This window comes from Chionomys nivalis, chromosome 15 (assembly GCF_950005125.1).
Source record: "Chionomys nivalis chromosome 15, mChiNiv1.1, whole genome shotgun sequence".
NCBI lineage: Eukaryota > Metazoa > Chordata > Mammalia > Rodentia > Cricetidae > Chionomys > Chionomys nivalis.
The window spans coordinates 15859485-15883613 of record NC_080100.1 but is presented as its reverse complement, the minus strand read 5'-3'; the positions used below and the strand labels follow the sequence as shown (position 1 = coordinate 15883613).

Below are 24129 nucleotides of genomic sequence, written 5' to 3'. Positions count from 1 at the left end.
ATTGGAAAAAAATGAGCATCTATAGAGTAAGCAATGGTTTTCACAATCATTTTGTCCAAATATTTAACAATGGTGCTAAACATTATTTCTTCATTTTAATTATAGACTTTCTAATCTCTTAATTTTTTATGTTATGAATACATAAGAATAAATTTTACATATTAATATCACTATGTACTGTTTTATATGTGTATCTGCTGCATATCATTTTGATCAGTTCCTGAATTACTTCTAATTATCTTTATTATGAACTTTTGAAATCTTTGACTTTTAAAGTATGCACTGTTTTCTTATTCATGTAATATCTCTTCTATGGAATAGCACGCCAGAATACACCTGTCTCTTAGGATATATTCATTGGCCTTGCTTATCCTTCCTCCATTCTATTTTCCAATACCTCTAAAAACCACTGTGATTTTTCCAGTGTCCATGACCTCAATGTTTTGACTCAACATATGAATTCAATCACGTAGTACCTGTGTATACTTGCCTTACTTACAATATTTTCCAGTTCCATACATATTGATTTTTATGAATGATTTCATTCTGTTTATAACTACTTATCCTTCTGTTGTGTTTATGTACCTCATTTTATCCCTGCATGCTTAATTTGATGAGCATATTACATTTCTTGATTCTTGTGAATAATACTGCCTTGAACATGAAGCACAAATATCTTTTATATGACTTTCTGCTTGTGACTGGCCACATTTGCATGCAAATTGCATTGTGTTCATATAACCAGCATTATGAAGTCTAAATGACTTTAACTTGAATCCATCATGTAAAACACTCAGCTATCAGTAGGACTGCCTAGAATACACATGGCACACATAATGACATTATGACAAATACAAAAATGATATTAAAGCCAAGCTAAATAGACAGGTTTTAAAATTTCATTCATCAATCAAAGCAATAAATAAAATTTATCTTTCTTCATAACAAACGTGATGCTTTTAATTTCACCATTTTTAACAAGGCAGATGTAATGAATTCACTGTTTATTGTTTGGAAGCTGGATTGGATAGAATAAACTGATGTACAGAGTTGCTCTTGGAGCCAGTGTGGTAGTAGAAAAGGCACTTAGTGCCAAGCCTGATGACCATAGTTCAATTACTGAGTGCCAAGCCTGATGACCATAGTTCAATTACTGAGTGCCAAGCCTGATGACCATAGTTCAATTACTGAGTCCCACACAGTGGAAGGAAAAATCTTCATACCACAGTTGTCATCTGTCTACCACTTACTTTGTGGTATTCATGTGAACACAAATATAGACACACATGCTGCACATAAAATAAATGAATAAAAATAATAAAGTTCTGTTTAATGGTATCAGTGATGAATATATCAAAAATGTTTTTACTATATTTTTTCTAATAAATATGTTAAATCATATCCATGTAGTCCAGTCTCCAAATGAAGATTTTAAAGTATGTTTGAAAATGTTTTCATTATAGAAATAAACAAAGTGAGTTTTAGGAGTTGTTGATATTGACCAAGTACTTAATATATTTCCAATTGTTTCTTCATTAGAGGGAAGGAAGACTGTGGTTGGAATATATTTTATGAGAGAAGAATCTATTTTCAATTTAAAAAAATTAAAAACAAAAAAGTGGTTCATAATTAAGTGACATGGCCATGTATAGCAAGAATTTAATAATTATATAATACAATCTCATAATTGGTTGTTAGGGACACACATATAATATGAAGTCAATTACATTGTATTGTACTTTTTAAAGGAATGTTTAAAATAATGGTACTCTTGTGCCTACTTATAACAGAATTCATGACTAGTTAACTAGGCTCTATAGTAATTTTCTTTATTGCATTTGTTCATTGTATCAGGAAAGTGGATATGATGTTTATTTGTATGTGACATTCAATGTCCACAAGATGCTTATCTCAATTGAATTCTGCACAAACTCTGTCTCCCTAAACACTGTTTTCATTTCCTCCTTCTAGATAATCCCAAAGAGACAACTCGTGTGTCTGTTTTTGTGAGAATTTTGGATGTGAATGACAATGCTCCACAATTTGCTGTGTTTTATGACACATTCGTATGTGAAAATGCCAGACCAGGGCAGGTGAGCAGCTCTACAACTCCCATTCAGGATGATCCAGTTGTGTGTAAAATGTGTTTTGGTCAAAATCTTGGAAAAGATGAGACAAATGGAGTTAGGAACATTTATTTATAGTCTCATTAAAAGTTTAGAAAGTGGTTGATGTTTATAAAGTTGAAAGTATTTTAGCAGTTTGATTTCTCAATTCCTTTTTAAAGTTATAATGCAAGAAAATAATGAGATCTTACTCTACATTATAATTACAACCATATAGTAGTAAGAAGAAGATATTGTCTCTCCCATAAAAGTTGAGATGTGGGAAATAGCTTTAAATTTTAAAAATTTCAGAATCAGAATACCAAAATGTGTTCCATGCCATGCCATTGGTTTGACATTAGTAACAGTTTAGAGGAATAGAGGATGGTTATTAGTACAGTTTATCATTTTTATTTTGTTTTACTTGTTCGCTAATTAGTCTCTTTGTTTTGTGCTTTCAAGACAGGCTTTCTCTGTGTAACAGTCCTGGATATCCTGGGATCACTTTGTAGACCAGGCCGGCCTCAAAATCATGGACATCCTCCTGGCCTCTGCCTCCCGAGTGCTTTGATGCATGCACTACCATGCCCAACATAGTCTATTCTTTAATGGTCAGAGCTTGGACCCTAACAGCTCTAGTCAGATGGACTCCACCACCCATTCTCAATAAATCAATTAAGTATACATGTAAGAGTGAAAGGCAGAGAAACATGACCTATTCACCCTGGCAAGATTGGAAAAAATAAATAAGAGAGGCCGGTGGTGTCTGTCCAATTGATCCTTCTTTCAGCCCCAGCGTAAGGATTTGGTTAAACAAGTTTCATGGAATATGCATGATAAAGAAGTACCTGTCAAGAGTAACCCTTCCTATCATCGACACTACCTTGTCCCAGTTCCAGTTTCTCCTGTGAGGTGTTCTGTGTGACTGTCCAAATTATTTGAGCTCTTTTGGGGAGACAAGTTTCTCCTGTGGCAAGTACCTAGTTTTTAGCCTTTTGTTCTCCAGCATGAGATTCCTGAGAAATTTTCATTTTTTTTTTGTGACTACTGCTTCAGTAGTCTAATATAACTGTTGACACAAATTTCTACTTAAAAATCTCCATTGCTGCAGGATGTTGGCAGTGAGAATCTGGAAATGCAGAGACAGGTGCACAGGTTCACTGAAACAGTCAGTGTTGACTTGTATGTGAACATGTTTTGAAGTAAGGCAGCCACATTCACCGCTATGGATTTCCTGTGTTTCTCCTATGTGTGGCGACACATAAAACACTTAATGACGTCATTTTAGTTCTTTGAAGCATTCTTTCCACATCAGCTTTGTTTGGAATTATTTAAATAATTTCCTCAGTGGACTCATTTTCTTGTTTGAAAAGCTTCAGCATATATGGCTGAGAGAAATGCTCTTAATTGTCTTGAGTGCTGTCTTCACAGAAGGAAGCTGCATATTATAAATAATAATTGGGAATCAAAAGCATTTTATTAGAGATAGAGAAGCCATTGAGAAACTGTGTTGTGTTTTGACATCATTTAATGCTTTTATAAACATCAATGTCATTGCTATATTTTTATGCAAATTGCATTGTCGAATAACTATTCTTGTGAATATTCTAACGAGAATTCAATAGCTTGTCTATTGTTTGAAAGGATAGAATTACTGCAATTGAATTTTTTACTTAAGATGTTATGGAAATGTTTATTTCTGAATATTTAAATAACTTAGGTGCTTCTAACATTCCTAATGCAGCAGTGAAGCAGTGTCTACACTAAAAATACCATGCCAGCCAGTCCTTGACCGACAGGCTCAGCATGATTTAAGCCAAAATCTTTTCTGAGAGTGATAAATTATCCACTTTGCCACTACTACATGCATTGCTTCCTCCATGATTATTGAATTTGATTTTTCAAGAGATACCTTTCAGACCAGTGGAGGCATAAATACTAAAATACTGATGTATTCAAAATATTCAAAAAGAATCCTTGTGCTTTCTCTCTTATTCACTGTAGCTAACCCACAATGTCTCAAGACTTTTTGATTATTTCAAAACTAGTTAATGGGTGAAAAGAATGTAATACTTGCATTAGAAAAGTATTTACTGAGTTCTGAGAACCTTAACATGAAGAATATGAGTAATTTTTTTTTCTAACTAGCCCCTTGTGCTACATGTCCAGATTAACTCTTTCTATCCTGACTAGTTTGTTTTAGTATGATTGCATGAGAAAGGTTTTCATTGGAACAAAGGTTTTATATGTGAAATCATTAGTAGAATGTATTGGTATGTGTACTCCCAGCACTTGTGAGACTTACACAAGGGAATCAGGAGTGCAAAGTTTTCCCACCTACACAGTGTGCTCAAGGACAGACCGAGCTACATATTATTTCTCAAAATTTACAAAGAGGGAAGGGAGTGAATTTGGACTTGCAAGTTAAGGCATCCGAGTAAGACAAAGTGGTTATTCATTGACTCTCTCGCTCAACCCTGAGTGAAATCCGCGTACCAGTTAGGTCTTCCCAGCTCCTAAGAAAATTGAATGTGAGGTCTTCTGAATATACTTGAGCTTTTATTTATTGAGTGCCTTACTTCAAACAGTAGCCCGATAATTTAGGTGTTCTTTAAGTAACACTTAGATCTACAGCATGGGGTATTATCCCACTCATTTGGTGTGTGGACATATGGGTGAGTCAGACGTAAAGCTGAGACCCACCTCATATTCCTTTATATCCCTGTCCCTTGGTCTTGTCAGTCCCTTGATTTAAGAAAGGTGCATTTCCTTTATGAAGGATGCAACATGCCACTGAGATGAAGCTAATTGGCTTCTTTTGCGCCTAAATTTGGATACTAAACTCTCACACCCTTAAAAACAGAAAGTCGTTAGAAGTGAGAAGGAGAGCTGGCTCTTTTCACATGCCTTTCCCTCCCTCATATCCTCTCCTCCCGCTGGTGAGTATATTTTCATGTCCAAGGGAACAAATGAACATTTACATCTCAAAGCATCCTTTTGAAGGAGTCTCCCAGAGAAAGTGGATGTTATCAAACAATATTTTCAACTTACAATACATAACAAGTCAAATGGCAGCCAAGGTTTATCAGACCCGAAATATGCAACATCTGTTCTCCAAAGAGCAGTGTTCAGGTGCATCCCTCACAATCAGGAGCGTGGGTTTGACCAAGGCAAAGGAAAGTTTTCTCCAGGAATTGCTTGTCTTCTCAAAGAAAAAGTTCAGTATTTTCAAACATATGTACTGCCTTCCTTTGTGCATCTAAGAATCCACCCCACATTCCACCCACGCTTCATTTTCTTAGGATCCTTGAAACAGCCTTGAAGTTCTTGTAGGATATGAAATACAAGTCAGCTCTGCTACTGCTAAGGACTGAACTGGATGTATTCTATCTTGTACTTGGAATAAATAATCAAAAACACTCTTTTTTTGTAGTATTAAGATGCAATGAAATAGTGAGTCCTTGGTGAGCCAGAGGAAATCTAATTTTTATTTTGGTCATGAACTTGTGTTCAGGAAAGGTAGAGACTCAGCTGTGTCATTTCGTTTATTGTCCCTTTAATACTATTGCTCTTTCTGTAAGACAGCGATTCAGTTAACCACCAATCGTTAATTAATTGGCACCGTAATCCTTAATCAATATACACATTTCATTTGATGTCAGGTAAATTTTGTAATGTCCTGTACACACATTTAAGTAAGCAGACATTAGTCCTCAAAATTATATGATTTGTTCTATAAAAATAGACTTAAACTTTAATTTGATATCACAACTGCAATTGTTGTTTTGAGATCTTGTAATTTTTTTAAAGGATTATTAGCTCTCTCTCTCTCTCTCAATATATATTAGCATTGATCCTAGTGACTAATAATTTCCATTGGTTTTTCATCTTCTGTTATTTCATTTGTGGTATTTCTTTCTTCTTCAATACATCAATGAATCACTTTTTAAAAGAAAAAATATAAAAGTAAAGTTAGGCAAGGAGAATCAGATGAATTAATAACTTTTAAGAACCACAAGCCTGTTACCATTACTTGCACATTTTTGTCTTGAATGTATTCAAGTATCTGTTCTATATTTTATTCTATTATAATATGTTTTCTTTATTCTTATAATATTTAGTCATCTATTATTTAATGCTGTTTTAAAATTATTTCAACACTTAAATGATTATTCTTGTTCATTATTTATAGAAAACAGTATACTGCTTTGTGTGCTTTAATTAAAATTTTTGAATTGCATTTAAAAATAATTAGAATTATAATAAGTAGAATATTTTACTGTTATTGCTATTACATGTTTTGAAAGGAAAGTAATTTAATATAATAATAATTTCATCATGTGCCTACTCATTTTACATAATGTTTTAAGCTTGAAATTCCTTGTTAAATAAACAAAACTCAAGAATTTTTTTTACCAAGTATGCATACAATGTTGAAGTGATGCTTTAAAAGTGTATTCTTCTAAGAATAAGTTCAAATGCTTATGCAAGTGATTGTAACCTTTTGAGGCTTTTCTGAAATTAATTCTTAAAACATTATGTGTGTAGTGGAAAATAATTAGAGAAAAGCCTCCCAGAGTATATAAATATCCATCCCTGATGTACTGTCCATGTGTTAAACATATAAGGAACGTGACAGATGTCTAATCAAGATATGATACTGCGTGTATGTGTATGTGTGTGTGTGTGTCTGTCTGTCTGTCTGTACAACACATGTATTTGAGTGCCCACAGAGTCAGAAGGAGGTTGTCGCATCCCTTGGAGCTGAATTGCAGGTGTTTGTGAAATGCTGAATATTTGTTCTGTGAACTTGACACAGGTTCTCTGGATAAGCAACAAGGGCTCTTGATTGCCAAACCATATCTTTAGCCCTCTAGATTATTGCTTAAAATGTCTATGCCTTTAATATCAAAGTTGATCCTTAAAATAGTCATTCCTCTAGTGTATAGATATAGTCTATCTAAAACTGTATTTTAAATGAAGTAGATAATCCTTTTCTTTTAAATTAAAAGTTTTTCTTTTGGAAAATCATGTATTATCTATAAAGTTTCTATTTCTTTTCCTTTTTTCTGTATTTTTGTTTTGTTTCTCGTTTTGTTTTGAGGCAGGCCCTGTTGTCCTACAACTCTCTTTGTAGATCAGACTGACCTTGAGCTCACAGAGATCCACCTTCCTCTGGATCTTAGTACTGGGATTAGTTTTGTGACACAACACCCAACCCTAAAATTTCTGCTTCATTTCAATATTTTCATATTTAATATTTCAGCAAGGCAAAAAAACCTACCCCAAATTAAGTTTCCAAATTGGATGAAATCTTCTAGATCATTGCTTTAATTCATGTCAAATAACCCAGTTACTGCAAGTATTTTTCTACATTTGTTTGAAAACCTCAAAAATGTCACATGGCATTTTGAAAGACAAGTCAAGTGTTCACAAAAGCAAAACAATTATTAAAAGTTGTTTTTACTAAAATATTTGTTCATGAGGATGAAAACCAATTTACTTTTACAAGTTTTGTTGTAGCTTTTATTTTTAATATTGTAGTATAATCGCATCTTTCCCCATCCCTTCTTCCTTCTATGCTTTCACATTTGTTCTTTCAAAAGTTCATGGTATTTTATGTACATTATCATTGCCCCTGTGTGTGGGGGATGTGCACGCATGTGAGTGCACAGACGCATTTAAATATAGCCTGCTTAGTCTGTATAATGCTATTTGTAGAATGTTTCTAAATGACATATATGGTTCCTGTTTTACACACAGGAATGTGATGGCTCTAATTTTCTCTTTTCTACAGCTGATCCAGACCATAAGTGCGGTTGACAAAGATGATCCCTTAGGTGGTCAGAAGTTTTTCTTCAGTTTGGCTGCTGTTAATCCTAATTTCACAGTACAGGATAATGAAGGTCATTTTTGAACTCTTTTCTTCTCTAATATGGCATGAATGGGAATTTCCCCCAAAGTAATTATTGCAATATAACAATCCATTTATTTATGCTTCATATCAACTTAATGATGTAAGCTTAAAAATCTGTTCACTCCGTATTTAGTAATGAATTCCTATAGTATTTTTTGAGGTTAATTACTCTCTTAAATTTAGAATAATACAATCAATTATCAATCTATCAGTGTTCAGAGGAAGAGTTAATGTTGAAATTATTAGAAGGGCTCCAGATAATTAGTTAATATTGTAAACATGATAACGTGTGAATGGCTGTAGGAAAGATTCTGTGCATGCATTACACAAAGTTTGATGCAACAGAATGGCAGCAGATTTGTTGGAGCCAGGTAGGCATAAAGAAGATACAGTTGTCTTACTGTGGCTGCAGATGTATTTCAAATGAATCTGGTAACCACACTACCAAATATACAATACTTCCTTCATGGTGTCTGGGAAGTGTTAGCAAGACCAATTGGCTGTATTTTCCTGCAGATGGTTTTCATGTGCCATAAAAATGCTTAAGGCATTGGATCATTTTACATCACACTAGCTACTCACCAAGAAATTTCATCCAGTAGAATGTTCACATAAATGAGTCAAGAGAAGTTATCCATTTGAGACTTTTGCTTTCACTAAATCTTGGGATTTACAATGTCCATGTTTTCTGTCACTCTAGACACATCGAGTAATTGGATTAGAAAAGAGTAACGTAGAGTTGGCAGTTGACATACAGAATGTTGAAGCTGAGTCTGAATTTCGGGTAAACACCCCTCAGTGTAATTTCAATTTGCTGAACTTGGCAATTTACACATAGACTTCAGATTGCTGCCTGTCTAAATTGAATCCTCAGTACCAAACTGACAATGCCTGATTCTGGGTTTATTTAATTTTGATTATTTTTCTGTGAAACTGAGCACTAGTTGTTAAAATGTGATGTAGATCAGGATTGGTTCTGTCATAACCCTGCTTACAGAGGCCCCAGAGAGACCACTTAAGACTCACCTTCGTTAAATTTTGACATAGATTATGATTTTGTTATGTAGAAAGAATGTTGAACCTATATAAATTACTCAATGCGAGAAATAAACTTATACAAATGTCAACCTGAAGAGCTCACTGAGTTGCATTCTGCATAATTTAATGGAATATTTTATCTAATTTTAGATATGACATTGTTTTGCGTTATTGGGTGAAAATTCAAAAGAATTGTAATTATATAGAAATTAAAGGATACATTTTGTGAAGGTTTCCTCTTGTTGTCCACGTGTTCCTCTTAAATATTTATTTAATGATACCAATCCTTTTAAAATTAACTTATTTCTGTGGTAAGTCAAATATATATTATGATTTTAAAATCCAGTTGTTTTATAAAATTTAAAGAATAAGAAATATTTTAAAATACAAATTTACCTTAAATATGGCAAAATTACAAAATTAAGATTTAAATTTTGCAAAAAGATACCTAGACAAGAAAATTTTTTGTTATATTATTTTTATCTATTAGAGATATACATATATAAGTATAGACATATATGTTTATCATATTTTCTTGCAATCACTTTTTAATTGTTTTTATTGAGCTATATATTTTTCTTCACTCTCCTTTCTACCTCCCTTCTTCTTTTCTTCCCTCTCCCATAGTTCCCATGCTCCCAATTTACTCAGGAGATCTTGCCTTTTTCTACTTCCCATGTAGATTAGATACATGTATGTCTTTCTTAGGGTCTAGGTTCTCTGGGATTGTGAATTATAGGCTGTTTTTTCTTTGCTTTATGAGTATAGTGGCTTTTAGACATAAAACAAAGAAGATTCTAAAAATACCCACACATGTGAATTTTTATCATAGATATTAATGCTTGAGAGGTAGGTCTTTGAATTTCTTCGTATGTTTCTATTAGTTTAAACGTCTGCTTTTATAACGTAATTAACAATGGAGAAAGCACTTGTCTTATACTCAGCCACTGAACCAGTGAGCAATTGTCACTTTCTTTCTCGGTCCTGTTGTTTTCAATTAACAACTGATCGATTGTTGTTTCTATATTGGCCTTGCAGACCGCTGTTTGAGAATCAAGACTACATTCATCTGCCCCCCCAAAAAAAGAGGAGGGGAAGAGGTGGGGGAGAGGATAACAATCTGTGGTTTTTAAAATTGATTATTTGAGACTAGAAGAAATTACACGTACTTTCCCCCACAACTCCACATTGAGGAGGATTGGTTAACTTGTTAGATTAGGAAAAACTTCACTAGCAGAGTAGTAGGCAATTGGATGGTAAACTTCATTAAAATTCTACATGTTTTGAAGTGTTATTTGGTAGTCTACAGCAGTGACAACAAATTTCTCATTAATCATATAATATATATATATATATATACAAATATATAATTTTATATAATTTCTTTTTTATTGTTTTATTGAGCTATACATTTTTCTCTTCTCCACTCCCTTCTGCCCCCACCTTCTACCCTCTCCGTGACCTCCATGCTCCCAGTTTACTCGGGAGATCTTGTCTTTTTCACCTTTCTATGTTGATCCATGTATGTCTCTCTTGGCGTCCTCTTTGTTGTCCAGGTTCTCAGGGGTGGTGGGGCTATAGGCTGGTTTTTCTTTTTTTATTATTGAATTTTATTTTTTTATTGCTTTATAAATAATACCATTAAAAATTTCCACTTCCTCCCCTCCTCCCATTTCTCTCCTGCCCTCACTCTCCCTCCCCCTCCCCCTCCAGTCCTAAGGGAGGGCAGGGTACCCTGCTCTGTGGGAAGTCCAAGGCCCTCCCCCCCTCCATCCAGGCTTAGGAAGGTATCCATCCAAACAGACTAGGATCCCAAAGAGCCAGTACACGCTTAGAAGCAAATCCCTGTGACATTATCAATGGCTTCTCAGTCAGCCCCCATTGTCAGTCACATTCGGAGAGTCCAGTTTGATCACAAGCTTGTTCAGTCCCAGTCCAGCTGGCTTTGGTGAGCTCCCATTAGATCAGTCACAATGTCTCAGTGGGTGGATGAACCCCTCGCGGTCCTGACTTCCTTGTTCATATTCTCCCTCCTTCTGCTCTTCAGCTGGACCTTGGGAGCTCAGTCCAGTGCTCCGATGTGGGTCTCTGTCTCTATCTCCATCTGTTGCTGGACAAAGGTTCTATGGTGATATTCAAGATAGTCATCAATCTGACTACAGGACAAGGCCAGTTCAGGCAACCTCTTCTCTAGTGCTCAAGGTCCTAGCTGGGGACATAAGTGGCTTTTACACATAGAACAAAGAAAAACCAGCCTATGGTTGGCAAGGGGCTTGGCTCTAGAGAGGTTCTTAGGCTGTTTTTTCTTTGTTTTATGTGTAAAAGCCATTTATGAGTCAGTACATACTATATTTGTCTTTCTAGGTCTGGGTTACCTCCCTTAGGATATTGTTTTCTAGATCAATCTGTTTGCCTGCAAATTTAAAGATGATATATATATATATATATATATATATATATATATATATATATATATATTACCGTTGAGTAGTACTTCATTGTGTAAATGTACCACATTTTTTTATCCATTCCTCAGTTGAGGGGCATCTAGGTTGTTTCCAGGTTCTGGCTACTACATGTAATGCTGCTATGAACATAGTTGAACACATGTCCTTGTGGTATAATTTATCATCCTTTGGGTATATGTCCAAGAGCAGTATTGGTAGGGTTTGAAGTAGATTGTTTCCTAATTTTCTGAAAATTCACCATACTGATTACCAAAGTGTCTCTTCAAGTTTGCACTCTAAACAAATTGCAACTCCAATGGAGGAACGTTTTTATTTATAGAAGCATTGTACAGAAACATTCAAAATTTGCTAACCTTTAATTATATATTTAAATCTTTTTTTTTTTTTTTTTTGGTTTTTCGAGACAGGGTTTCTCTGTGGTTTTGGAGCCTGTCCTGGAACTAGCTCTTGTAGACCAGGCTGGTCTCGAACTCACAGAGATCCGCCTGCCTCTGCCTCCCAAGTGCTGGGATTAAAGGTGTGCACCACCACCGCCCGGCCTATATATTTAAATCTTAATGGATCTTGATACTTTGTTTTTTATGTGCTTATACTACATTGTATCCTTTTCTTTTAATTATTTGATTGAAGCATATTTTGTCATGTAAAATACATATTCAGACATGTATAAATTTAAAAATTTATATGGATTATTATCCTTTATAAAGACATATTTTGCAAACATCCAGAATATTTATCATTTGTACAGACATCATAAATGAATTTTTATGTTTACCATTTTGAAACTGAGTGAGCATAAGAACTCAAAATAAATGGATAAATAAATGGTAATACATGATACTAGATTCTCTGTATTTTCTAGTATACGTGGTTTAGTTTGAATTCAATTATGCATATTGAATAGAAATATTCATAGTTTAAATAAACTGATGATTATTTAAACCTATCATTCGCAACAAAAACACATTGGTTGATTCAAATTATTTGTAATACTTATGTAATTTTTTTTAGATAACACTGCCAGGATTTTAACCAGAAAAAACGGCTTCAACCGACACGAAATAAGCACCTATCTATTGCCTGTGGTGATATCTGATAATGATTACCCAATTCAGAGCAGCACTGGCACCCTGACCATCCGAGTGTGCGCCTGCGACAGCCAAGGCAACATGCAGTCCTGCAGTGCGGAAGCCCTGCTCCTGCCTGCTGGCCTCAGCACGGGTGCCTTGATAGCCATTCTCCTCTGCATCATAATTCTGCTGGGTAAGAAGTGTTAGAGGAAAAGGGATGGTCTTCCAGGATGACTAATTCAGTCTGTTATTGAATAGGAAGGGTTACTATCAGAACACAGAACCTCTCAAGGTTAAAGGCCACACAAATTAACTGGGAAACAGTAATAATAAAGAAACATTTTATCTGGTCAGAACATGTAATGTTTAAAGGAGTCTTTGTGGTAATAGAAGTAGCAGGGCTCTTATCTGTGGGAATTGTTCAAATATACATAAAAATGCACACCAAAAATAAAATAAAAGCAATATGGTAACACAGGCCCCCAGCCCCTAACCTGAAGGCTCTCTCCAGCTGATAACTGCTGACAAGGAATAGTTATTTTCTCCAAAAGAGTCTCCCTGGGGATAAAAACCGCCACACTTAAGAGCAGTCCCCAGCCTAGTAGTGGCCAACACAAAAAGAACTCAATGGGAATTTTTAGGGTTTTTAATCTCAAAGATTTGTCAGAGCATTTTTCCTTTTTACCTTACAGACCTTTTACTTTATATTATGGTTTCTGATTTTGGATCTCTTTGTGTGCAAATTTATGTGTCTCTGAGTCTTTGTGTATCTCTCTTTCTCTTTCTTTGCTTTTTTCTCTTATCGTTTATTATTTATTATTATGATAATGATGATGTCTGTTTTCTAATGAGAGAAAAAAAGAACTATGGATTTATGTGTGTAGGTAGTAGGCAAAGATCTGGGTAAGGAAGCATACTCAGACTATAGTGTATGAAAATAATTAGTTTCAATAAAAAGGAAAAAAAAATCAAAAAAGAATTGATAATAGCACGAGCAATGGATGTGGATGAGTGCTCCCCTTACTCCAAACTAGTCACTCTAAATGTGGTTGACAGTTGTATGGCTGGGGCAGACTGTACTCACTCATAAGTGGTTTTTAAACATAAATGAAAAGACAACCGGCACACATATTACAATCCCAGAGAACCTAGACAATATTGAGAACCCTAAGAGAGACATACATAGATATAATCTACATGAGTAGTAGAAAAAGATAAGATTTCTTGAGTAAATTTAGAGCATGAGGACTTTGGGAGAGGGTTGAAGGGGAGAGAAGAAGCAGGGAGGGGAGCAGAGAAAAATGTAAAGCTCAATAAAAATCAATTTAAAAATCTAATAAAAATTGTTAATAGCACAGTTTTAACAATAATCTACTGTTTATCAAACAGTGTACTGAACACTTTGCCACAAAAGTTTTTTTCTTGATTTGTTTTTTAATAAATAAACAACAAGAAAAAGAGAGAACAGTGTCAAAAGTGTTGAAATTTAATATCCTCACTCAGAATGGAGCTAGAAGTAAGTGTTGTCAACATGTTTCAAAGCAGAGTAACCAGAGTGCATTGCCCAGTTGTCTATAGAATGTGCACTTGGCTTTCATCATTTTTCTCCTAATGATTGCAAGGAGGGCTTCACAGCTATCATTTTTACTGGAATCTGGCCAAAAACCCTTTACCTGATTTAACTGATCACAAATAATACTAACTGATTTTACAGCCTTGAATAGAATGATTTTAGCTGATCTTGAGATGAAAATAATGTATTTACTCTCCATTGCATTCCCGTTTCCCTATTGACTATAAGAATAGACACAGTAGCTGCATTTCAGGGAAATGAGTCTGGACAGAGTCAATCTTTCAATTTCTACTATATTCTGTATTGGAAGCCGCATATTGTCAACTTAGAGTTGAAAACCTTTACCTTACACAAAGTTGTGTGTGTGAGACTTTGTGAACTAAGAAAAACAAAATGACCGCTTTTCAATGGCACAAATTATAAACATAAGAAAAACAATCAAGGCATTTAATGTTAATGAATACAATTAATAGGAAACTACATTTTGAGTAAATAGTGATTCCAACTTGCTTTAAATACATTTTCTAGGTAAAAATATTTAGGGAACTAATTTTTCCCTTTATCTTTTCCATCTGAATGAATTCACATCTGTTTCTCCAAATGTCTTAAGTGATCAATTGTTGTAATAGGAACGGCTGGGTTGCGTCCCCGGCACCCAGCCGCCCGCATGGCTAGCTTATGCCTCGAAATAATTACACAGAAACTGTATTCTTTTAAACATTGCTTGGCCCATTAGTTCCAGCCTCTTATTGGCTAGCTCTTACATATTGATCTAACCCATTTCTAGTATTCTGTGTAGCACCACGAGCTGGCTTACCAGGAAAGATCTTAACCTGCGTCTGTCTGGAGTGAGAGAATCATGGTGACTCCCTCACTCGGCTTCTTTCTCCCAGCATTCTGTTCTGTCTACTCCGCCTACCTAATTTTCTGTCCTATTAAAGGGCTAAGGCAGTTTCTTTATTTAATCAATGAAATTAACTCCTCCATCAATCAATAGCAAAATGTTTAAGGATAGTACATAGGAGAACCCCAACTCCAAGAGTGGCATTTGCATTAACTTTCTCCTATAGGTGTGAGACTGTAATTTCTGCTATGTGTGTCTCCCCCTGTGCACATTGACTCTGAACATCACAACTTTGTTTTGGAGTAATTCAGTGTGATATGTGTTTACTCTTTGTTTTGAATTCAGCCATTTTAACAGTTTTGTGGGGAATTTTCTTACAGGGCATGAAAGACAGTCCCTTCATGTATGTTTAGTATTTAATGCAAAAGATTAATATTTTCCATTCTGTCAGGAATATACTTTAGTTCTCAGAAAAGTAAGTAAAAGGTAGTCATTGTAGATAGGGATTAGTCTACAGTGCTTTAAAAATGAATTAGAAACACCATACTAGCCATCCCAGCTAAGCACTTCTCAGCTTCTGAATAAAAGTACAAAAATAACCCCAAAACTCTGGCCTCTCATGCAAGATATAAACACCTTCCCACCTGTGTAGCGCTTGAGTTCTGGATTAGCAGTCTGGAAATTAAGTTCTAACGCATCTTCTTGTCTTTGTTTAAGTTATAGTAGTCCTCTTTGCAGCCCTGAAAAGGCAGCGGAAGACAGAGCCTCTGATCTTATCCAAAGAGGACATCAGAGACAACATTGTGAGCTATAACGATGAAGGTGGTGGAGAGGAGGATACCCAGGCCTTTGATATTGGTACCTTGAGGAATCCGGCAGCTATAGAGGAGAAAAAGCTCCGGCGTGATATTATTCCTGAAACGTTATTTATACCACGGAGGACTCCCACAGCCCCCGATAACACAGACGTCCGGGATTTCATTAACGAGAGGCTCAAAGAGCATGACCTGGATCCCACCGCGCCTCCCTACGACTCACTGGCCACCTATGCTTATGAAGGAAACGATTCCATCGCTGAATCTCTGAGCTCATTAGAATCAGGTACCACTGAAGGAGACCAAAACTACGATTACCTCCGAGAATGGGGACCTCGGTTTAACAAACTAGCAGAAATGTATGGTGGTGGCGAGAGCGACAAAGACGCTTAGCCTGGCACCTGAGCTCTGCTCAAAGAAAGTAACTTTGCGGATACTGTCTCCACTTCACAATCTTTGATATTCAGGAGAATTTTTTTCCTGCCACTCAGCACAAGTTTTCCACTTATTTCTTAATTTGTTCATTAATTATATTAATTCTTTCCTGTAGAATGTCTCATGGAATATATACGACATTTTATTTAATCACTTCCAAGAGCCAAAGCTATGGAAATTCAATGTTGTCCATCATAGTAAATAAAGGAAACCTGATCAGGATAGCTCTCCCTTAAGCAACCTCATGAACAAGCCGCTTCTGTTAGATACACGTCTTGCCCTTGCAAATGAAGCTTTGAAAAGGCAAAGAAAACATTTAAGATATATCCTGTTCTGTACATTAAGTTAAAAGCAATGTACATGTGGTGTCGTAGGTGTGATATGCAGCCTGGTATACAAGCATTTGTGCAATTTCATTTCATCAAATTCTATCTGCTAATGTTTTATATTTATATTTTTGTATTTATTTTTTAAAAAAATAAACCAGTTTTTACAACTACTTTGTCTCTAGCTTATCTTTTCCCTAGGAGCAAATTTCTCTCTCCATAAATTAAAAATCTTGTTACCAAATCGAATTAAATACCCAGGAAGAAAAGCACATTTTAAGCAATGTTGAAAGCCTTGACCAAACTGATATCCCAGGTAAGCATTGCTTTTCTGCAGTAAATCATTGTGCTGTGATGTGGGAAAATTTTCACACTAAAAGCAGCTGCCAATTATAAACCACTTATAAATTATTGTTTGAAAAATTTACAAGAATGGTGCTCTAACCCCAGAATTGCAGAGTCAATTACACTCGAATTTAAATTATTGCCATTCTTAGTTTCTGTGCTAAATACACTGGGAGTACAGCATTTTCATCTTGCCCATGTTTATTAAAATAATTTCTGAAAGAATAAGACATTTTCTAATTTTTGGATGACATTTGTTCTGTTGAGGTTTATAGGTGATACGAGTTCAGGCAGCTCTCAGGCTGGAATAATCATGGAATGGAATTATATTTATCTCCCATGGTGTCTTTGAAAATGCCTAGTAATGACAGTAATAATACTGAATATTCCATTAAGATGCAGGTTCACAACTCTGTCAGCTTTAGGAGATGCATCACACATTATTGTAACAAAGTCTTTTTGTGTAAAAAAAATGATTTGATAGAAAGTAAAAGCACAAGTTGAAAAACAAACTTTAAAGTGCTGGTAGTAAATCACAAAACGTTACTGAGATTCCTGGCCATGAGAACAATGTTATTACTTGTTGTTCAACTCCTTGGTCATGATTTCTTTGCAGATGGAATAATGTATTAATAGATACAGAAGTCACTATCCCTGCTGAGTACATTGAAAACAATACCAAAGATTCATGTGTTAATTAGTAAAAATGCTATATGACTTGAGTAGGTCTGTGTTCTATGTTGATATATCCTTGATGCAGAACTAATTATTTCAGTGTTTTTGGATGGTGTTTTTTTTTTCTTCTAATTTCCAGGCTGAAAGGGCCCACACCACTCTACCCACTGATGCTTCAGTTTGTCTAATCGTCTGATTATGAAAGAGAGATAACCCATGAGGCCCAATTAAAATCACAACCAAGTGGTGTTAAGGACACATCAGGATGGATAGTAACACTTAATTTGACAGAAACCACTAATGTATATCATATATTGGCTTCCAAAAGATACTAAGTTTAAGAAAGAACTTTTCTCCTTTGTGCTGAATTGAAATAAATAAAATACTATTTCCTGGAAGGAACTGTCATTAATAGGAGAATAAATTGGCAAAAGAAAAGAAAAACAAAGGCCATTGAATGTTTCAAATTGGTCATAACTTAAAATAAAATTTTTGATTGAATTAATTTTAACTATCCCACACAGGTAGGGTCCTTGTGTGAATCTTAGACATCAGTAATGTAATTCTTTTGACTATAATGCAGTTCTTATGTGAAGATGTTTATCTTCACTCAGAAATGTCAAGCGACACTAAATTATTCTGGCATTTTCTTAGTCATCCATTATTTTAAAAACCAAGATTTGTGGCAGGGATCTCTAGCATAACCCAAACTAGCTTCAGAAATGAGCTTCAGTACAACTGATGGGGAGGTTTATTTGCCAATTGTGGAGAAATTGGTCAGTAGCAAACTGCCAATATTGTTGTTAATGAAGATGGTATCTTAAAATTATTTCTTGGTAGCCATGAATTTAAGACATATGTTAAGAAAATCTATTTCCAGTCTCTCAGTCACCTTCTGGTATTGTGCTTGCCCAATGGAATGGCCAGTACATAGTTTATTCCAACATTAGTGTTCTGTGTCGATGGGCTACTGTTTCTCGAAATATTATTGATGTAACTGAAACAATGGAGGTTTTAAATTTCTTCATCCATATTTATATTCAGAATAAATTGTTTATTGAGCATCTATTATAAAAAAATACAAGGAATGTTCTGACACCCAGAGATGTAATAAATTATATATAATTCTTCTATTTATAGCTGTGTTTTTCTTTTACTTATAAAGGTTAAAAGATGGGGAAAACTGTGTTGTTATTAAAACCACTGAGGTTATAAGAAACTAGATCTTATGATTACTTTTCAAGGAACAGAATCATTCTGTTCTCTTTTTCCATGATTATATAATTAGACATTTTAAATTGACTTCTAAATTTCGGAGCATTAGAAATGCTAAGTATATATAAATTTTACTTGCAGCAAAGTATCAAATTATGTATTTACAAATTTATGGTCTGAGATTGAAATTATTCTCTGTCTCTTTCTCTCTCCTCACATACACACACACACACACACACACAAACACGTATGTAGGGACACACATACATCCAATTTATATAACTTCAAAAATATTGGGTGGACATGTGCTAATAGGTTAATCCACATATACCATGCTGATTTAATGTCTAGAATTTTTTGAAATGAAGATGTTAATATTAAAACATATATCTTAATATATCAATATATCTATGTAAGTTTCTAGATATGCTTTATTTATACATATGTGCACTTGTATGTATAATAACTAAAACTATGATAAAATGATTTCATAAAACACCCAAGAATATCATATATTTTAGAGTTCAGGAATACACAGAAAAACTCACGTATGTTTTCATGTATAATTTGTTTATTAAATAATGTTATCTAAGCATACACAGGTAGCTGAGTCACTTCCCATAATAACTATGAGTTCTTGTATCTTCATGACAAAAGCAAAAATAGGAAATGTCCACAATCTCAACTCTTTCACTAGTTGTGAATTAATAGTTACATCTTGTTTGTTTGAAGAATTAAATGAAATAAAGTTATTAATTTTCAAAGGATGCTGAAAAGGTGAAATAAATATAGGCCCTTCTCAAAATCATATACAACAAATGATACACACATGTGCTAAGTATGACAAAAAAGCATATAAGATAAATACAGAAGAAAACTATTAATGAAAATATGTCATATTTGGTTAGTTAAAGAATGGTTGTCTGTCTATGTTTGACTTCTGTTTGGCTTTCAATACACATACCTACCTAGTTTGTGGTAGTCATTTACATATTCTTCACCTTTATAAAATTACTTTATTGTAAAACAGGTTTGTTCAAAGCAGAATTGGGTCTTACTTAATTCTGTCATTGTTCTTCCTAGTATCTGCTACCATTCTTCCAACTGGCTTACCCATCCCTATTAAGGATCATTCTATCACTTTTTCTGCCACACACGCAAATCACTTTATCTTTAATCACTGCATTAAATTACCTAGCACTTTAAGATCTCCAAGGAAAGCACTATGAGCAGAGTAACTATACCCTGGCTTATAAGCGTGTACTTTTCTTACAGCTGACCTCATAATTTCCTCTATGACAGCTACTAAGGTAATTTCCTCAAAAGCTCTCTGCCTCTTCAAATACACTATTCACTACCCACTCGTCCATTCTAGTACATCACTGATCTTTCTAAAGTTAGAAGTTAATCTATATGTTACTCTGTTTTTAAAATCTTCCCTAAAACCTCCTTTATCTTAAGATTAATTCTAAATTTCTACTAAGTATTAATAATGCCCCCAACCCAAAGATGTTGATCCTCATTTAAAAATAGTTAAAATTCTGTTTTCTTCCTCATTACCAAAAGAACTTTTATTTTTATTTGAATGCTTGCTATCTCACAATCCATATCTGAGGTTCTCTGGGAATCTTATGGAAGGCTGCTTCTTAATAAGAGTATCTTATAGATGACATGTCAAGAAAATAGCCATGCATTTTCAATCAAACTTATGAGCCTGTTGCACCTAATATCTGCCCCACTGCTGGTGCGACACTGACCTCTAACGAGATGATGTCTCCAAAGTCCTTTATGGTCTTTTATCTTTTTTCCTTGTTTTAATGAAAAGTTGTCACATAATTTATTTTAATCATGTTTCCTTTTTCTTACCCAATTCTTCCCAGATCATTCCCAACTCCCTATCCATCCAATTTTGGTTTTATTCTCTTTACCTCTTTCAACCCAAAAATGGCAAAAATAAATAAATAAATAAATAAATAAAAAACCCTATATTTCAAAATCCTACCTCTCTAAATGTGTCCTATCAAGTGTGACTATGCATGTTACTGCAAATAGCACCTCTGATCCTTTGACTTTGTCTGATATACAGAGTTCTACATCTCAATATTTCCATTCTCTTGTCCGAGACAACTCTTTTTACAATTACCAGAAGAATTTAATTATCTTCCTAACATTGCTTTCGTTTTATCTACCTATCCATTTATCAAGGTCAGCAGAATGCTTCTCCGACCGTTTTCTATGCCATTGTTTTCTTCTCCTAAACTCAGGAATGATTTCTTATTTTCAACAGAGTAGAAGACAAAATTTGCAATATGACAGTCTCTCCAGAGTCCTTCATCTGTTCTTACCTTTTACAAACAAACCTTACCACTTGATTTTTCATTACTTTCCTCCACTATGTGTTTACACTGGCTACTACTTCTTACTCTGTTTAAATTTTGATCATTCAGCTAAATTGAGGTCTACTCTATTATTTCTACATCATGGAACTGGTAATGCTGTGGTCATGACTAAAATTGGTTGTATTCACTTGCTTTGTTATATGCCTACATATTCTTTTATATTTTAATGACTTTATCCCTATGGTTATTTTTTTTCTCCTTTAAACAGAATATGTTTACAAGAGCATGGATTTTGTCACTTTCTCCCAGTTTATAGAACTCTATACTTGTACTGATGCTCAATAAACATTTGTTGGAAGAATTAAAATATATATTATTTTAACTAAGAGGTAATCATTTAGAATGCTTATAATATATTAAAAGTTTGTATGAAATCTCTATATTCACAGTGATTATTCAGTTTTATAGGAGGTGCATTCATGATCCCTTCATTTGCTGGCAACCATTTTGGACATCATTCTAATATTATACAATTCTACAGATCTTCAATCCCAGCTACTGGGGCAGGAACATCACAAGACCAAAGCTGTATTGGTCTTCAGAAGTGAGTTCAAAGTCAGTCTGGCAACCTTGTCTCAAAATGGGCAAAAATAGCAAATTAAAAATACAAAATTATAAAAGTGTAGCACAGTAGCAGTGTCCTTGTCTAACATGTACAAAGCCTTAGTTTCAGTCTTCAAAACTGGGAAATGGAAAAAGAAGAATGTACAGTAGTTTAAACAGGCAATCAAACCTCTGAATTGTTGTCTCTGAAAAAAAATAAATGCATAATCATTTTACAGGGCACACATGTCTAATTGCTTTCTATGAAACAATATTGAAAAGTTTTTAAAATCTATGCAAACTACCAAGGATCATATTAATGGAAACACAACTAAATTAAATGATAGCATCTGAAGACAGTTATCAATTTACAATGAGTTCTGGCATCTTGGAGTCTGTGTCATGAGAGGGAACTAAGTCTAATACTGTGGAAAGACTGCCTAGTGAAACAGGTGATTAGGGAAAGTGGGAGAAAGATTGTGAAGAAAGGGAATGTTGAAATGAATGAAAGGAACATAGACTTCAATGAAAGCTCCTTTTTAGTAGGCCAAAGTTTAATTTTGAAGTAATCTCCACACATGTATTTTTGTTTTCTTCAAACCATAATATTTGCATATATTTGTATCTTATAGAGTACTTGGTACAAGTTTCACTTGCTGATATCACCAAGGTCCACTGAGCTATTGGCATTCAAGGAGAACCTTCAAAGATATGTAGGCATGTGCTTTAGGGACGAGCTTGATGTATAAGTCCAAAACAAAACTGAGGCAAAGAAATTGCAGAATGCCTAGTGGTGAATGAATGTGCTTGGAGCCATACAGACACTGTTGATTTTTATAATAATGAAATAAATTTAAATAATATATTTTAAACATCTATTTTAAGTGATAAAAGCCACATATAAATATGTAAATATCAGCACTATTGTACTTGTTTCGATGAATTTATTTTTATCATGTGCATCTTAATTTTCACTAGACTCTGCTGCAAAACTCATTAATTATTTAAAAATATGCATATAATGCTTACCTCCATGCTGAACAAGCTATTAATAGAAAAGGGCAAAGTCACTTTTCACAACTATGATTAATGAACCAAAAAAGTGAAAATTAGAAATAGATCTTTTCCAGATACAAGTTTGCATTCCTGTTGTAAATGCATCTACTTTAGAACATATGCAAATTAGCAAAATGGACATTCTTTATTTTAATGAGAGAGGATTGAAAGCTGAGGAAGCGCATAATGGAAGCCTGCTAGACTATTTGCGAATTCTTTTTCCAGTTGTGAAGTTATCCTGAGTTGGGAACGTGACATTTACAACTCCACAGGAAGGTAGCACAGCAACTTCATCCCCAAATTTATCTGAGCAAGCCTCCTACACATTGTGAAATATTTAGAAGCAGCCCTGAGAGTCTTAGCATGGGTTTTGCCTCTCTTTTTACAGTCAAAAAGCTTGAAGTTGAGTTTTCATCTCAGCGTGTACCCTGCCTAACTCTTACAGTTCCACTTTTTCAATGCTCTCACTACTAATCTATTGACATTTTCTTACATCATTTTCCAGAAAAGTGATGTCTTCTAAAAGACTGCATTAACATGACCAGGATTGTGTTAAATAAAAAGCTAGACAAATCCAGTGATTATTTCTGCTAGTGTTTAAATGTATTTTTTTCTTTTGTTTTCAGAATAGGCCTTTAGATTTATGAAATTACTGTGTATATTTTTCATCTAAATACATAATTAAATTTCAAATTTCTTTTTTTAAGAGGGTTGTGAATTTTAAGTTTGGCTGCATTTGTGGTTGTGTGAGCACCCCAAGGTTTCAGGTGCATTTGAGATTCCAATGCATGAACACTACAATATGCTGACAGGTCTATGTAATTTAGATAAAAGAAACTCTGAATTGATCCTTCTACTTGCTTAAACACTTAAACCTGATAAAACACTAGTCCCCATTGCACGTTGGGCATCTAAATAGCTTTATATAAATGCTTGTTGAGTGACTGATTAATCTTGGCATTCCAATACTTTGTTTTCTAAATTCGGCAGCATGGAAAATGTCAGGTTCCATACCTTCCCCACCCTCAACCAAAAAGGCAACATGTTTCATTCATATTTGAAAAAGCATATTCTAGAAATGTCACAGCAACCTTTAAAGATGACAGTCTCTGCCTAGGAATTCTTGACAGCAACTAAGCACAATTATGCCAGCTATATATCGAAATTTTCTTACATCATTTTACCAAAAATGATAACTTGGGAACACAGCACGCAAAGATTGGTTGGGAGGAAGCAAAAATTTGATACATTCTTTAAATTTTTATTTTTTAATATAGGAATAGAGAAAATTGAATTAAATTTTAA

The 24129-nt window shown here is 34.4% G+C and overlaps 1 protein-coding gene across 3 annotated transcripts in view; it reads left to right on the top strand.

Annotated features, from left to right (window-relative positions):
- Positions 1–18679, top strand: part of LOC130887373 (cadherin-10) — a 184357-nt gene extending 165678 nt beyond the window's left edge. For all 3 annotated transcript variants that reach the window (XM_057789788.1, XM_057789789.1, XM_057789790.1), the window contains 4 exons: positions 1972–2093; positions 7903–8011; positions 12540–12791; positions 15733–18679. In XM_057789788.1, the coding sequence (XP_057645771.1) occupies positions 1972–2093; positions 7903–8011; positions 12540–12791; positions 15733–16223 (974 nt within the window). In that variant the 3' untranslated portion in view covers positions 16224–18679. The remainder of the gene's footprint in view (positions 1–1971; positions 2094–7902; positions 8012–12539; positions 12792–15732) is intronic.
- The last annotated feature ends 5450 nt before the right edge of the window (positions 18680–24129 follow it).